At 44.8% G+C, this 18,043-nt stretch overlaps 1 protein-coding gene across 4 annotated transcripts in view; it reads right to left on the reverse strand.

Annotated features, from left to right (window-relative positions):
* VWC2L (von Willebrand factor C domain containing 2 like) overlaps positions 1-18,043 on the reverse strand; it is a 52,389-nt gene that overhangs the window by 18,821 nt on the left and 15,525 nt on the right. The window contains exons 3-4 of one of the 4 annotated variants that reach the window (XR_003923951.1): positions 12,747-12,876; positions 5,207-6,271 (exon numbers count right to left, since the gene is read on the reverse strand). Coding sequence is in view for 3 of the 4 variants with exons in the window: in XM_030018162.1 (XP_029874022.1) it covers positions 3,554-3,609; positions 12,747-12,876 (186 nt within the window). In the remaining variant the exon portion in view is untranslated. Of the gene's footprint in view, positions 1-2,550; positions 6,272-12,746; positions 12,877-18,043 lie in introns of those variants that run through there. The other 3 variants (XM_030018164.1, XM_030018162.1, XM_030018161.1) reach the window with 3 other exon arrangements.

The raw sequence follows: 18,043 nt of genomic DNA on the forward strand, positions 1-18,043 counted from the left end.
TGCGACTGCCGTGCCATTGGGAAGGGGCTGGCGCCCACGCTGCCCACGCGACTGCCAGCCTCTGCTTGCTGGGAGATAAGGGATGACACATCGGATGCTGCTGTGGACCTGGTTCAGATGAATAATCCTCATGCAGAAGGAGTCCCTTGGACGTCAGCGGTGGCTGCGATGAGTCAGAGATCAGAGAACAAGGCTTTTCTGGACAGAACACCCAACGTTGGCTCGGCCCTCTTGAAATCAGAGCCTTTGACTTGCGAACTGAGCTGGCTCAGCACCGAAACGCTGCATGTCGGCTGCAGTGCGTTCCCCAGCCTCTGCTCAGACACAGCCCGAGGAGCTGACGGGGGGATTATTTACTCCCCGGTTTCTGTAGTCCCTTCTGTATGCGGTGAGAGCTGAGAGGGGACAGCACGAAAGCACGCTGGTATTTTGGTTCATAAGCCAGAAACCAGGCAAATGCACTGACCTGAGCTAATGAGACTCAGGAGTACTGAAGCAGTATCGAACGAGGACTCTTCCACCCGCACCTCCTGACATTTCCCATGCATTTCAATCAGATGAGAAAGTGCAATTCAAGGTGCTATTTTGCAAACAGCAAAGCCTGCGGGACTGATCCTGCAAGGTGCGGAGGGCTTCCCGAGAAGCGCTGGGTGCCAGCAGCCCTCTCCAGCCAAGCGTGGATGGTGGGAGCCCCAAAGGCATCTAACCCCAGAGGAGTATTTTAATCCCATCGTGGACCTGACTACTTACCCAGGCGAGGGTGAGAGCTGAGCAGGAAGGACATTTCCCATCGCAGTCGGAGCTATTTCTGCTATTCCTCTCCCACTCAAATGGGGAGGAAAAGTCAAAGGCGCAAACCCTTTTCGGTTTTAATAAAAATCAGAGCAGGTTGTCTGAAACAATTAATCGGGCGAAAAGCCCCTTCATTTCTGTCTTCCCTATTTGAAATGTTCCAAATTATAAAATAAAGATCTACATCCAAAACCATGTCACCCCCTCCACCCTCCCAGATTTGTGTCAGTTCATTTTGGAAGCACTAAAATGGGGCATCTGATCATTTCAAGGTTTTATCCCAACCTTTTTTAATGTACAAACAGCGAGTTTGCTATAATTGGCCTTTTTCCCAGGGACGGTTCAGTGAGTCAGCACTTTCTGACCAACATATTCCCATTTTCTTCAAATACTCTCAACCGGCTGCAGTGAAAAAAGTCCAAGCTTTGAAAGGTTGGAGAGAACTTCGTGTGCTCATCTTCACACAGACCCATTTCTCTCAATAGATCCCTGTACAGGGCTTCAGTACTTTTCTTTTTGGCACATCGGCTCCTGCTCCATTTATTCTAACAAACATGAGCTTCCCTACCAGCACTACCTGGCACAAAACATTTTTAACTGGGACAAAAATGGGGCTTATTTGACGTAAAATGAGTTATACCAGTTTCCATCAGTTGTGGGACTGTTCCATATCTAAGTTTTTTTTCTTAAAACTACTTACTGAATTCCTTGTGGCAATTATGATTTCAGAAACAGGTACGAGTGGAATACGCTCGTCCTAGAGCTTACCTGAAAAGAATAAACCTGGGGAGCCTCCATGCACAAGAAATACAACATTGCTCACATGGTGCAGAATACGTGTGATGAGGCTGTAGGAGCTCGGGGATACCTAAGGAGAGTTTTGACTGCCCTTCCACCTTCCCAGGAGATGACATCTAACCTGCAGTTGACATCTTTTGTGCAGTAATAAGGTTGAATCATACATACAATTAGATGACGCACATCCTGACTGCATCGCAGACAGGGCAGATTTCAAACTCTGCTAGGTAGGACTGCCAGTCTGTGTTTTTTTCCATACTGTTTTGAAGGAGTTTTATCTTCATTTTTTGAGTTTCTACCATGAGCAAATTCTGATTTTTATGGCTTTAAGTTTCAAGAACTTGTGTACAAAAAGAAATTATAAGGAATACAGGCACACCTACACAGGGTTGCTAAGAGTGACCATCTTTAGCAATGAGACCCACCTAATACCTACACCCCAAAGGACGGGTTCCTTCAGTCCAGCAGAAAAGCAGTATGTCCTCAGGACACAGAGAGAAGTTAGGAGGACTGTGGGGCTGTCACTGTCTTTGCTAATGACCTACTGTATCACCTGGGGTGCATCACTGCCCTCCTCCCTGCCTCCTCTCCTCCCCAGTCCCTATTTCAGGTGTAAGCTAAGCTCTGCACCTCAAGTCTCTACACATGAAGTCTCCTGGTGGCTTAGTGCTTCTGGAGACAAAAATGATAAGGGGTAAGAGTGCAGTGGCAGCTTTTCTTGTGGAGAGACTCAGAGTTTATACTTATCTATCCTGCTAAACAAAACAGGGCATGAGACTCTCCTCTGGCTCTAATGCCATGTGGCAAAGACTGGCCACATCCTCACTACCCAGCACTTCTCCTTGGACCTCCTCCAGACCCCAGGAGGTGCCCTCTTCACCCTGAGACGTAATTATTGTGTGTGCATTTCTTTGGACTACTTGAGCTACCAGGAGGGCGGCCCTGCAGCCCAGCCGGGTGATGGTCCCTTAGCACCAAGGGTGCCGTACATGCCTTGGGGTTGGGGTGAAGACACGGCTGGGTGGTGGAGCACACAGAGCCTGCTAAAACAGCACTGGCTGACTGCTGCGACTTACATGTGCCACCCTTTACAAAGTGCTGACAATCAGGGTCCCATTGTGGTCTGCCCAGCCCTCCTTTATTCAGCTGTACCAATATGGCCAGAGGTGTGAGGAACCGAATCACACCAACCCAACCAGCCAGAGCAAAGAAAACCACATCCTCGCCTCTTTTCCACTGGGCTTTTATTTGCTGATGACCAAGCCTAAGCTCTTCAGTCTTAGGTATGAATTCAGATCAACACTGCAGAAGGTTTTTCTAAACACAAACACTGAAAGCAAGAAATTATCCCCAACCAGCCAAGCTCTTTGCAGCACGTGCTGCAGGAATTGAGGCGAGAAAAGCCTCAGGCAGCAGGAGTGATGCCGTGGTGCTGAGCTCATAGACCTGCACTGAGAGCTGAAAGCACCCGTGGAAAGCCAGAGCATGAAGACAGCTAACCAAGAGGGGTGGGCCAAGGGGGTGGAAGGAAATGGATGCTGATGTTTATGGGCAGAAGAGCATCTCTGGGCAACAGGGACCGGCAATATCTGATGGCATTCTTGGCACTGTACCAGCCTCAAGCCTGTCCTACAGGAACCTCCTCCAGGCAGCACAGCTCGACCACTGTCACACAGCAGTATCGCTGCCACATATAAATAACGGTCTTTCACCCTCACCCGGACGTGCTGTAACAAACTGTGGGTCTCTGGCAAACGGTTCTACCAAACTTGCACTTATTTTCATTCTGCCCAGGAGATGCACTCCATCAGCAAATCAGGGATAGAGATGAAGAAAAATGCACCTTAAAAATACTTTTTAGTCTCTCCAGTTGAAATCACTGGTGAGTTGGCAAGCGTCACAGGTTAGGCTGATGTGCAAACATACAGTAGTACCCAGAATGACATTACTGCACTGATTTCCTTCACAGAGGTGCATAGATGTAGAAGAGACAGAAGGCTGTGGCTGAAATGCAGGACTCTACCAAAGGAGCAGAGAGGATGGAGACATAGAAAAGGTGAAGGGAAGGAAAGGAAGCAGGAGGAGAAAACTTCTAAGTGCCTTTTTTAATTCTGTGTTTTCTCAGACTTGCTTAGCTCTAATCTTTAATTCATATTTTCATTACAGTTTCTTTGCTCTGTAAAGTCTGCATTTCATGTAAAAGGAGCAGCTCAAACATCAATTATTTGACGTAAGTCAACCCCTTGTTAAAGTCCTCTACTCTACATATATGTAGGCTCCAATAAAAGAAGCATTAAACATTCATTAAATTAGAAATACATGAAGACAGTGTCTGCCACTCTTCTCGTACAGATATGCTTAATAATCCCAACCTTCTAGAGCAGCAAAAGCAAACCCATATCTAATCCTTTTAGAAAGCCTGACCATGCAAAACACCCCAGTCTCCTGCAATTTGCCTATGAGTCACACAAAGACTATTAGCTCTTGCAGGTCAGATCCTCAGCTGGAGTAGATCAGAATAAACCAACGCTGCCGGCATTACACCAAGTGACACAGACTCAGGATTTGGCTTTAGGCTTCTCGCTGCAAAATGGTTTACAGCAATGTAATTGGATAATAATGTCACTTTTGGTCTTTTAAGTTACACCAAGAATCTGATCAGGTGGGGAATAGCAACACCACACCTGCTTTAATTTCAGTACTGCCGGGGCTGCTTGTGTTCTGCCAAGGGAACCTGGTTTCCCAACCTGAATCCAGGAACTTTTTCCCCCAAAAAACCCCAAACCAACTCCCTCTTCTACAATACACTATCATGATGCTAGTGGATCTTGAACTACCACTGCCATAGGCTTGTGCACACAAATTTCAGCAACATTCTCCCAAGGGGAAACAATCACCGATGAGCAGATGCTTCTTCATAAATATTTCTGAGTTTAAAGAGCAATGCAGACCATGTAACATGTTTCCCACATCTCTGCGAGCTGTGTCCGCTTAATGAGAGCTTTGGAGCAAGTCCCATCCAACAAATGGTTTCTCATAATCCTCCCCGACTCTTCTCTTTAGGGTGCCTGTAGACATTAATTTTGAACTCTGCTGGGGTGGAAGCATGGAAACATGGTTAGGACCTGGGGTACAAATTCAGGATAATGGCTTTCAGCTCCTGCCTGGCTTTCGGCTGTCTGGCAGAGTCTTCTCCTGCCTTGTTTAATATGTGAATTATCCTTTTCTTGCTTCCTGGGCAGAGGAAGAGACCACAAATGCTCAGGAAGCATTAGCTGACCTGTGAGCATGCAGTCGGGTCAAAAGGAGCTGCTGTCCCGCTGGCTCCCTACCGCAGCACTCTTTGAATTGAGCTTTTCCCGGCAGCGTCCCTGTCACTCTGACGCTACACAGTCCAGCAGCTCCCACTTTGTGTGAGCACTGAGCTGTGTGATAGAGTTAATCACATTAAGCGCTGTTCAGTTTGTGTCTTTTTTGTTCTCTAAAGGCTTTTCCTCTCCCTTGCCTCTTTTAGTCTCTCCTTCTAAACTTCAGGAGGTGGCAGATTCAGCTCAGCCCTCCTTGATGCTATCCAGCACCAGGATGGCTAATTTTGGAAGGTTTAACCTCTATATACCTTTCCAAAGCTTTTCACTGTTATTAGATGACTCTTCCAACAGCTGTGTCCACAACGAGCAGGTCATAGTCTTGAGGCAGCAGGGCTTTTAAGCATCCGGATAATCCAACTGTGGGAGATTTCCAAAAGCAATGGAGGGGTTAGCTCTTGACAGATGCTTACATACCTAACTCTCATCAGCAAGTTCAGCATCTACATGCCTTTAACCACTTGGCCCGAAGTGATGGAGGTGAACGAGCTCCACCGAAAATAAATTTCAGTGAAATGACTTCTTTTTTCAAGGAACAGCAAAGCAAGTACTGAAGTATTTTGTCAGGTCGGTGACTGCCTGGCCCAAATATACCACCTTGTTTTCAGTCTTGATCTTCTACCAGCTTTTAAATCAATCCTTTTTTTCCTCTGTTGGTAATCAAATCACTCCTTTAATCGAGCTAATAGGGCACCACAGTTTACATTCCTGTTGGTAAACACAAAGAACATTAGCTGACAAACAATCAAAACTGCATCCTTTGTAGTCTCAGCCTTCCAAAACCATTGATTTTCATAGCTGGCCATGAAGCCTCGGTGCACTGGGGTCTGTCATCGCAATGTTAAGGTGGCTTCTACAGGCTCTGCAAAAATGGAAGCCGATTCATGATTTGGGGTGGCATCGCTGCATCAGCACAGCAGCACTAAGGCGTCAGCTGTGAAACAACCGCCAGCCCCCACGCGCTGGGCAAGTACTGCCCGAAGAGGAGCAGGTCCTTCCCGTGACCCCTCAGCCTGACATCTGGATGAGGTGGTGGTGGTGGGGTCAACTGAGTACCCAAAAAGCTGGCTGGCTGCCATGAATACTTGATCCACCAAGAACGAAGAAGGGTGATGCGGCTACACTACGCCACTGGCTTCGGTCTCCGGGACCGATGAAGAGGATCGTGGAGTCCAGCAAAGTCCGGTGTGGGGGATACATCTTCTTCTTGGCTGGTCACATTCAACTTGCATCTGCACAATCAATCAGCATATTGCATAGACTTTGACTGAAGGGGTTTTAACTGCAATCTTAAAATCTGGCCATTTCAGGAATTCCTGAAATAAATTAGAAGAGGAATTTTATTTAGTTGTTTTTTTTCTAAAGGAATCTCCCCATGGCTCCAAACCACTGTTTTCCATAAAGTAAATGAATATGAAGTCTTCTCTCATCCTCTTGCCACATTTTCTGTGTCATCGTTATCCTGCAACAGTTGTATATAATCAAATGGCAGACAAAACATCCTCTCCCCAAAACCTTCCTTTTTTCCTCAAACTTTTAGTAATTTTTTTCCACACTTCATTGATTTTTTTGTCACTGATCATGTTAGAAGCAGATGCTTTCCAAAACAATGACCTGGAGATTCAGTGATCCACATCTTGCAGATAAATAACAAGCTATATTTATGCAATAAAGCACAGGTAACTTAATATCCAGGCACTGGATTATTCGATATTAAAATCTTGGCACTTTTCAAGATAGCCGATAATTTGGAACAATAGAGACCACATGGGAAAGTTCTTTTTTCCAATATTGGTTAACAACTTGCATTGTTAATCCATTACCTTCACCTAAAATACAATAAATAATTTACATTTATATGGAGCCTTTTGTCCCCCAAATCCCAAAGGGTTTTGCAAAATAAACACATCACATTGCACCCCTAAGACAATACCTGGGCATTGATTTGGTTGCCTCCCTGATTCAGAAAGAAGAGTCCTGTTCACTGACTGCATCACCAACACCCCATTCTGTGGCATCTAGATTTTCCTGGGAGGTCTACCCACCCAAGTGGTAATCAGGATTAACCCTGCCTAATTTATGAATGTAAATGAAGTTCCTGAACCAATTTTCACCCAGCGCGTGGCTGGGCAGGACTGGAACAGCCTGGCCTGGGGGCTGCCTGCCCATGTCCCGGCACCAACTCCCCCAGCTGTCCACAGCGGAGCTTTTCCAAAGGGACACCTCTTCGGCCCTTGGGGACTTCCAAAAATCTCCTGCTTAGAAAAAAGGCATTTCTACATACCACTTGCTAGGAAAAGGCAGCCTTGCAGGTCAGCCCCTGGGTGCTGTTCTACACAGTGGTGTGCAAAATTCACTTAGGGACACATGTAACGCATATTTGTTTGCTAAAGGAAAGGTTGCCCTCAGCTTCGATGAGCTGGGAAAATCATCGGGGGTTTTCCAGGCAAAACACACCATGTTACGGAAGGAACAGGCTGGGCTGCAGAATGCTTATTTCAAATTAACTCAAACAGAGAAATAATGAGCAGCAAGTTTATATTCTCAGTAAATTAAGAGAGAAATGCAGCTTTATATGCATGGAAAAAAATTATTATTTACTCGCTTTTGTGCTCATGCCCTCAAAGATGAAGACATTTGTATGGAATTATTAATATTTATAGCATATTACAATAAATACCCATAAGAGCTTTGCCTGAATACAAGCTATTTTACCGAGGCAAAATCTGTTGAAGGTCAAAGGGATCTTTTACTTGTGTGTGGAGGGCAGGATCAGACTCTTTACTTTGAAATCTGTATCAACTGTGATAATTTAAAACTTTAATTAAAGACTCAGTGACAGATTATCTACAAAACGTCTTCCTGCTGCCCAGTATTTCATCACGAATGTCTCCAGAAGCCCACGCTAACGTGAGTAAGCACACTTGCCAGGAAGTATTTCATTGTGGACATGTTAGCTTTTATCTGTCTTGTTGGGTAACAAATTCTTTTGTTGAGGATTGGTGGCAACAAAAATTAAATTAAAAGCAAAACCAGACCCCAAAACAGAAATTTATAATGTTTATTCTGTTCATCCCTCAAGAAAATGAAAGTGCCAAGGCAAAGTCTATTTTAGCAATTGCATTAATGTATGTGTAAATGGGTGAAGGCGCCTTTGAAATGCTCTGAAAAGAATTTCACACTTTAGAGAGGAGAAGAAGTTAACAATTCTATTGTGGCATTTATTGGAATTTTTAAATTAATTTCCCTGACACAGCTGTGCCATAAAATCCCCCATGATGATGAATTTTTGCTAATGTTGAGATTATTTTTGGATACAATTCCGAAGGAGCACTTTGTAAAATCAGGAGAACACGGGTCACCGGGAATGCCGCACTGCCCTTTCCTTGCCTCCACTCACCTCCAGCTTTTCCCTGAGTAGCTGCAAGGCTGGTAATTTGAAATTGCATCTGGTTTTTCTTCCACAGGGCAGCAAACAGGGGATGGATGCACAAGTGGTGTGAAGTTGAGCCCCCTTAGAGCAGTGGGCGAAGATCGGCGTGTCACTAATGCAGCATGGCATTGGAGGAAGGACCTCCAGGGCCACCTGGGACCCCCCCGCTGGAGCACATCTGCTCACCCCCCCCAGAAAGGGCATGTTGGGAGTGGGTGGTTTTGGCCTAGAACAAACAGCACTGGGCAAGGCAAAATGCAATGAATTTCTCCCTTTGTGCACAGCAGTAGGTGAGAGTTGTTTGGAGGTGGCAAAGAAGACGAACCCATTTAATCTGGACCACAGATTAAACCAGATTAAGAGACGTAGGTGACGATACAGTGGATATCCCCCCCGGTCCCTGCATCCTCGCCAGACCACATCCAAAGGGTTGAAGGAAATGTAAAGAGCGACCTTGCAGCAATGCATATGGAAGGGCTTTAAAAACCACACGTCCCACCAGTAACGAGGCTCAACCCGCAGCAGCGGATGGACTTATGGGGAGGGACAAGCAGAGGTTTGGAAATGAAAAGTTGATGGTCAGGTGAGAAGAGCCAGGGGAGGCAAGAGTAACACCAGACAGGCATGTCTACAGTCCTAGGCACAGGAGGATGGGGACCTCGCGGGGGATTTTCGCTCAGAAAGGCTTCGGTGTAAGCAGAGTGGATGGATGTTCTCGTTGAACTGCAGGAGAACCTGGGGGGCAGGAGGGATAGCACAGATGGTAGCAGCCACGAGCTTGATTTTAACAGTGATAGGCAAGTTTTAGATCCCGCAGAGGAGAGAGTTAACAATAGCTGACACACTTTTGTCTGGAGAAGTCACAATGACTAGAAATAACAACTCGGGGCCATAATTCTGCAGTCTGTCACTACCAGGAAACGTGAAATCCAGCGACCTTTCATCTCCACGACAGAAATGCTGCAAAGCACCTGGAGCCATCACCCTTAAAATCCACTCTGACAAATTGGACGATGGGACACGAAGGAGAAAACGTCCTCACCCTCCCTCACCCCCAAATTTTAGCCTCCCAGTGAACTCTGCCTGCTCCACATATAATGTGGTATCCCTTGCCGAGGAGAGCCAGCTTTGCACGAGCTACAGCATTTAGCGGAACACGAGATAACAATTCTATTTCTTTTGACAATAAGAAATAAATCTCTAACACCACTTGTTCAGACTGCTCTTAAATGATGGTAGAGGGAGGGAAATTGATATTGGCTTTTTATGAATCTTCAGGTCAGGTATGTTAGAATCAACAGATTTTTGCATTAACTTCACTGCTTCACAGCACTTTTGCCCTTGGCAAGACATAATTAAGAAAGGCATGAAAATCCATCTGAATGTATCGAGAGGAAATTATTCTCCTGTTAATGGCAGCAACAGCTAAACAAGCAGGCAAGCCACGCTGCTAGCAGAGTGCAGCAAATGATGCAGGGCTGGGTTTTAACCTGAAATGAGGATTTTCCTTACCAAAATTTTAAGGAGTAGCTTTCGAAATGAGGATTTGCACTACATGTTGTTCTGGGGATTAACTCCCCCCCGCCCCAACAGCTGTACCCCTTGAGCTCTTCTGTTTGCCAGTCTAAAATGATGACCACAGGGACTGCGACTAAGCTAAAATCTTTTCATCACACTGAAACATGGCACTGTAACTGTCTTCACCACCTTGGTAGAAAGCAAAAGCTTCTGGATGGAAGGAAAAAAACAAATAAATTAAAAAAAAGGGGGGGCATTCAGTCATTTAAGTGGGTCTGTCAGCTTGTGTTATCTTCATGCATTTGTGAAACTGAGCTTTAATTGACTGGCTGCAGTGGAGAGCCGAAAGATAAAATCATGGTCTCAGTATGAACAGAGAGCTTAAAGTGTTGCGATCCTCATTCATCAGGATGTGTCTGAGGGATTCAGAGGGGGAAGAGACACAGCAATGTCTGTTACCCTTTCACATGAAGCTCCCAAAATGTAAGAGGGAGGCGAAGGGTGCCTTCCACACTCGGAGCCATGTCCAAGAGCAGTAACAAAATTTGCTCATCAGATTCCCTGTGACAATCTTGGCGCCTACATTAGTAGGCGCCAATTTCTATCGCTGTGTGAATTATATCATTTCATTTGTCAAGGATAAAGCCAAAACTACAAGCATTGGCCAACTATTAGCCAGTCAGCTCCAGCCGCAGCAGGAGGAGCAGGAAGCCCTGATAGCTGGGGGGTCTCGTATCTCATCCCTACAGCCAGGCTGGGATGCAAGGAGGGGTTCAGCTCCCCTCCACAGTACCCTCCGTGTAGATATGCTCCTCAATCCCAAGGAACAGCCACACCACTGCACCGCCTCTCCCCTTCATCCACCACTGGCTCAGAGCTGTGCTGCATGCCCCAGTCTCCCTGGCCCCAGAGACCAGGATCCCCAAGGCATGCAGGCTGCTCTTAAGAGGATGGTGAGAAACACTTCCCTGCCTAAAACAGGTTTCAGAGAACTTTATATCTGTATCTCCAACAGATGATTGAAGAGAGGAGTGGAGAAATTTGGCAAAACCATGGAGGAAGCCTCCTGGCTTCTAGCTGAGGGTTCTACACTCTGCCCTGGAGCCCCTTCAGTGGGTGGCTGGTTTTCCTTCTGTCCTCCTGTCCTCGCTCCCATCAGTCGGAGCTGCTTCCTTCCCTTTCCTCCTGGTTATCTGGGCACTCTGACTGTTTTTGGAAGAAAGATGCTGCCCACTCCCAGTCACTAGGGGTGTTGGGGACTGCAACACAGAAAGCCACCAACCCCCAAAGTGGCGGAGTCTGGTTATTGGGGGAAATGGTCATGGTGGTGAAGGGCTGGTAGGGAAATCCAGCAGCTCCTGGACCTGTGTGAAGCCACCTTTGAGTCTGCACTCCTGGGAAGCCTGAGCGATGCTCACTGTTTGGATTCATGTGACGCGAACCAGATGGGAAGGAATCGGCAAGTGCTGCCACCGTAAATGGCGGGATTCCACATGCTATCCTATACGCTATGGGAACACAGAGACCAAACACACATGAGCAGCGTTTGTTCGGGTGTAAATGAGTCTGAGCTACAGTGCCTGTCACGGCAATGGCCAGTGTTACCCCTCCCAGTCATCAACCGAATACATCAATTTTGTTGAATGTGATGGGAAACCTCACACCCAAGTGCAGCGGGCCATATGCAAAGGTGGTGGCTAGAGGTGGTTAACATACCTTTTCTCTGAAGTTCATCATCAACAACAACAACAAAACAATGGAATTTCCTATGAACATTTTCTGCTTTTCAACAGAAACATAAAACTCTAAATGAAAACCTTTCAAAACATTTTTGAGTAAAAATCATGGTTTAATATACACTTCAGGATTTAAATTTTGCCAATTCCTTTAGTAAAAATATTTTGCATTTCCAACTTCTTGCTTTTTCTCTGTCTTAAAGAGCAGAAAATGTATTGAAAATGTTATTTCTTTGTTAACATTTTCATTTAGATCCAAAAGCAATCCATTACTCTTATCCAGCAGTGGTGATGTATGAAAGAGGAAATATATATGGATCGTGAATTCTAAACACAAGATGATGAGTCTAAGTAGCCACTTCTTATATGTTAAGAAAGCCATGAAGAGGTTTATGTGAAGCTAGATCACCTTTTAATCTGTTTTCCTATCTACGTTAGGAGAAAGGTGCTTTTCCAGAGACATATGTGCATACGGGCTGCAGTACAAGACCAGGAAGACCTTGGAAACAGATTTATTTTCCAGAGAGATAGTTTCAGTCATCCCCAAACCCTTCTGAAAATATTGCTGAATCAGACTCTAATTCATGAAATCGTTTCAGCAGGACAATGAGGGCCAATGCTACACAGACTCCAGCATACAACTAACGACATTACAGGCTTGGTGGGTGTCTTACTGGCCCCAATGGAAGTTTTGCCATTGATTTTGGTTGAGTTTTCCCCTGGTCTTAGGTAATAACCATTGGTTTCTTAATTTAGGGACAAAGACTCTCTCTTTTCGTACATACTTGATTTCATGTTAAACTAATTATGAGAAAAAAGCAAAGACATGAAACGATTATCACCGATACCAGGACTCAACCCTATAAAGCCTTACTCAAGTCAGCAATTCCATCAGCTTCAATGAGAAGACACAGGCCAGGAAGGGCAGCCTTAATTTTCACAGTTGCCACCTCATAACTGAAGCCCATGCACAAGGAGAAGTAACAGCCCCAACGCTGGCCTGTGCCGATGGAAGCAAATCTCCTGACCATGCATCAGTAACAACATTTTAATAAAATGTTTCCTTTATATCTCTTTGTTAAAGCCAAAACAGTACTTTCTTACCATTTTTGCAGACAGGACAACACTGTTCTGGTTCATAGACTGGGTTGACACACTCAGGAACTGCGCAGTCTGCTACAACACAGTGAACTTCATTGCTGGGCTCGCAGCGACACCATTCGCATGGCGAGGGCTAGGAACAAATCTAAAATTAGCCCATTTCATCCCGCAGCTCACAAGTTTGCAACATTTCTATCTTGCCATAAGATAAACACATCAGCGTTCAATACCTCTTGACTGCATTCATTCATCATGGGTAATACAAATTAACCTGTAGGACAAAATAGCAACATCTGAAACAGGCAACCAGAACATTAGAAAAACCAAAAAGCATGATACTTGTTTTCCCAGAAAGGGTGTGGGGTTTTTTAGCTTTCATGAGACTTTAGATCCCTTCATCAAAAAGACCAACCTGAAGCCACTAGGTCATACCTCTGCTCTCCCCATCTGTTGTTATCTTACACATTTGGCCAGGAGCAGAGCAGGGTTTTTGGAAGATCACGAGTGGTGGTTCATCCCAGGAAGAAAGGACAGGGTGATTTTCCAGGTCATACCCATATCTCACATAGAGCACCGCTGCCAGCAAACCCCAAGCTGTCAGACAGGTGCTGCTGGGGTTGCCTGTCCATCCACCAGCCTTTCGATGTGCTTTCATTCCCGCTTTTCAGAGCAGAGGAGAATAGTGTTTTTCTTGGAGAGGCAAAACCATTTTATTCTGTGTTTGTGCAGCACCTGCATCAGGGGTCTGTAAGCACTCCCATAACATAACCATTAGATCTGGTCCTGGCCCCACTCCTGCCTGTTTCAACAAGGTTTGTGAGCAACTGCCTCACACAGAATATGTAAATAATTCAGAGCTTGAACAATTTTGCTGAAGTCAGGGAGTTCTGGATTAAAGCACCCAGCTAAATGGTTTCGTTTCAGCTCCATCAATTCAAACAGCAATCTCTATCTACCTCCAAATAGAGAGTTGTCACTCTCTCACCCTTTGAAAAACTGTGGAAATCTGTTGAAAAATAGAAAGGTCAGTGTTTTAAGGTTCCCAGTGTCCTTATGTGTGCACAAGTGTGATGAAAGGATGACAACAGAGCTAAGAAAGGAGAATAAGAGGAGAATTCACAAGGAAAAATAACTTCCTTTCAGCACCTCTAGGTTCAATACTTAAGTGCCAATTCCTCAGCAATGGTAGACCCATCACTAACACTTCAACGAGTAAATGTGAGTACCGGAAAAAAACCTGCTTTCTGTTGCATTGGTGGGAATCTGCAGCAATGGGAATTCCTCCATATTAAAAAAGAGAGATGCAAAGGAAAGGAGGATTCACCCCCATGTGTTTCAGACTCCAGTGATGCGTCACTCATTTCTACAAGACACATACAACCTGTGAGCCCTGGTTCTGGCAGGTAAAAAGCTTTTCAGTTCACCTCTAAGAAGCTCCATATGTCTTGAGTCAAATAATTTATTCCCAGGAAATTAATTTCTACCTTAAAATGCACTAATTAAAGCTTCCCTTGCTTTGTCTCAGCATCTGCAGTCTATAATTCCCATCACCTCTCATTTGCTCACGGCTTTGGCAATTTAGATAAAATCAGCCCTCCTTGAGTAAGGGAAGAAGTCTGTGGAGGTGGAATTCCTCTCTCTAATTATCTTTCCTCATTCAATCCTGCTTTGATTTCTGTCTGAAGCACCAGGAATCTAAATTCATTTGGCTGACATTTCGTATTCAAGGCTATTTAATAAGAAGAAACAATACAGAAGAAAATAGACAGACCTATTTGCTCAGGGATCAATAAGAAAATTGCTGCTTTGTTTTTACTCATTTTAATCACTAATTATATGGAGCAGTAGAACTAGATCTTGTGATTTGTGGAGGCTTTCACTGATGTATCCTTCAGGACTTGTCCCCATCTTCACTACTACAGTGGCCGCAATGCCAAGAAATATGTGATGCATTTCCAGGACTGCAGCCCAATCAACAGCTTAAAGATGATCAGCACAAGTAGAAGATGCCCCTGAACAGCTTTGCAACTGAGTAAATGAGACACGACACACACATCTTTTGCTTGTGCAGCCTGAAAATGACACTGTAATAAACCATGATGTTGCTTGACACTGAAAGCAGCTTTCCAGGAGGGAAGAACTGCACACAAAGAAGGAAAGCACACCTCGGTGGTACAAGGAACGAGCAGCCAGCAAATGAAAAGGCTGCTTTGGCATGAATGACAAGACTTTTCTTGGCCACCTCCTCTTCCCCATCTTATCAAGTTCAAGGTACTTGGTCTTGCCTCTAGGATCTTCTTCCATCTGACTATTTTGGTCAATTGCCGGTGCCCTTTACTGTGGCTCTTACCCAGATGCTCGCCTCCATCAGTGACTCCCGCATTCCTGTCCACTTATTTTATGAATGTTTAGGTACTTTCTCCCATGGGATGTGCTTTGGGATCTGATTTGCAAACCCCTGCCCTTTCAGAAAGGACTTTGCCCAAGGACTCTGATTGAGCGTCTTTTTACTGTTGTCTGTATGCTCTGCATCCCTGCTATTAATTTCCCTGGAGCTATCCTTTTTGTGAAATAACTATGGGACGTTGGCAAAAAAAGTCCTCTATTTATTTACATAGGCATTATGTAGACCAGGCAGCAAAATGACAAACTGGGAACCAGTGCAGAACACGGAACCAGTGAAAGATGTCCCGAAGTTTTGTTCCCTTATTCTTCCATCTACCTCATCTGCTCTTATTTTTCTCCAGATCACAGTAGTTACTCTTTTGTGGTCAGTGATGTTCCCACCCACATGCTGCTGCTTCATTTGCTGTCTGTCCCAGTGCAAGTACTGCTCATGATTAAGAGCATTTCACAGGATCCACTAGGCAGCTCTGTCAATCTTTGCAAGTCCCAGAATCTGGATTTAAAGATTTATCCCCCCTGGAAGAGGGGTGGTTTACACTTTTGTAGTCACTGAAGTTCAAACACCAGCAAACACCAGTGCCTGAAAAGAAACTCTTATCCCTACTGAAAAACAAGGTTGAAAAAATACAGAGGGTTTCTGAAGTATGAAGGAGCAAGGACACAAATCAGAGGCTATGCCATTCCCACATGGACAGTGCCAACGCTTTATTGGTGTCCCTTAAACTGATATTCTAGAAAAAGTGTTAAGACTAAAGGATCATAAAAGGCTTGGGCCAGAAGATGATTTATTCACTCCACTTGTCCAAGGCAGAATAATCTCTTAGAAGACTCTCTAGGGAAGGATTTGTTAGAAAGGATTTCAAGAGATGTTGGTGCAGAAACATTCTTCTCACCACTGTCCGAAAAGAAAGGATGTTCACGGTGCCCAGCCATAACACGGATACATGTCCACACAATTGCATGGTCCCTTACTGTTCAAGGTATGTTTTAAGAAACAGACCTATCATTAAAACCAGGGGAGCAAACTGGGTCCTTTTGTAGAAGGTATCAGTACAGCATTTTGACTTGGGAAAAGTGGTGCAAAGCACCTGAAATTCTTTTTACCTGATTTTCACTTACAATGGGGCTGAGAGCACTAACACTCAGAACTAGTGAGGAAATACATTCTTTGATGTTGTTGTCAGTGTAGGGGCCGAGTCAAGCCAAGCTGGTGGGAAGCAGACGTGGCCAACATCTAACCACCCTTCAAGGGCTTTTGAGAGCAGATGAAGTGGGACACAGAGCACAAAGGACTTTCTCAGTCTCAGCACTGACCCTGATACACCTCTCCTTCGGCCAGTCACTTCAAAGAGACCAAGGAAGCACAAGGATGTGGACCCAGAACACCCCTGTTTATAACCACATCTAAGATCACGGCCCACCTTCTATTTCTCTTCTCTTCTATCAATCTCAAGGAGGACTGTCACCCCAGGTTTGGCTAGGAGAGCAGGTTAATCCCATACTTCTACCAGGGGATGGCTCCAACCCACACAGGGGGGGCAGACAGAAGAAGGAGCCAGCACTCATTTGGTTGTGTGGCTGGAAAATCTTAGTCTCAGGTGCTGTCAAATGGGAAACATCTGCAATCAGCAGAGTTTGTTAACAAAGAAAGAAGGAAGGAGAATTAAAACAGAGAATAGAGAATACACATGGCTAATAAAGATTTTATGTGCATGAGCATATAATGATAAACTTGATAGATGATATAAACAAACAAAGAAGGCAGCAAAGGAAACAGAATGAAAAACAAGATACACCCTGAGCAGGGGAAATGAGGAAGTCAAACAAGATGTGGATACTGTATCTCCTGATCTTCACTCTCGTTCCCATACACACCAACTCCCCACCATTTTCACCCTCTTCTTGGAAGCAAATGCCAGCACATGTAGGAATTATGATGGCTAACATCATCCAGCTACTCCTTATGGTGATAAGGGGCTCCCTCTCTTACGGGGTTGGGCACCACGCCAGTCCTTCTTTAGTCAGCTACTAGGTTTCATAAAATCACAGAAATTTCATACCTCTGACAGGTCTACAACTGAGGGCTCCAGCAGGCCCTCAAGTCATCCAGAAGAACTGGTGGACAGACAAAGAGATCGCATGATCAAACAATTCTTCAGGAAAATAGCTTAAAATACTAATTCTTCCCAAACTTAAGGGAGAGGTGGAGAAAAGAAAACGGAAAATTGAATTCAAAACTCACATGTCTAAAATTACTCTTTTATGCCTTCCTACAGCTGAAGAGATCTGAATAAAACATTTTTTTAGACCAAGGCGGCTGGTACAATCACACAGATAAATGATACACAAAACTTCAAGTTTTAGGCATGATCTCACAAGAAGCTTCTGCAATACCTAAGCTTTACTGTACCTGAACCATCTCACCTAGTCATAGAAATTCTCTTGTCTCAAATAGTGAACCTCACCTGTATTTCACCCTTAGCTCATGCCTTGTCCACAACTACAGCATCCTAAGCCACCTCTCTGCTGTGCCAAACATGTGAAAGACTTTTCTATAACATGGAGATTGCCCTGCAAAAGCTTATTACTGAGTAGTAAGTATTCTCCTTGAGTGAACGGAGGAAGCATATATATATATATATGAAACATTATATTGCAGCCCTCCTCTTCCCTGCCTCCAATAAGGATTCCTCTGTTTACGCATCTGCTTGTCAATCACTCTTAGCTGCTTCTACACAAACATCTCTAGGGAGGTGGAAAGGGAGTGATTTACCTAAGACAAACAAAAAACTCTGAAGATGACATCTGATTGATACTTTTTCTTTACCTGTTTGTTCTGTCAATCAGAAGCAATTTTCCTCAGGTTTTTGGTCTGCTGACACATTCACCACGCT

The sequence above is a fragment of the Aquila chrysaetos genome, chromosome 6 (assembly GCF_900496995.4).
Source record: "Aquila chrysaetos chrysaetos chromosome 6, bAquChr1.4, whole genome shotgun sequence".
Classification (NCBI taxonomy): domain Eukaryota; kingdom Metazoa; phylum Chordata; class Aves; order Accipitriformes; family Accipitridae; genus Aquila; species Aquila chrysaetos.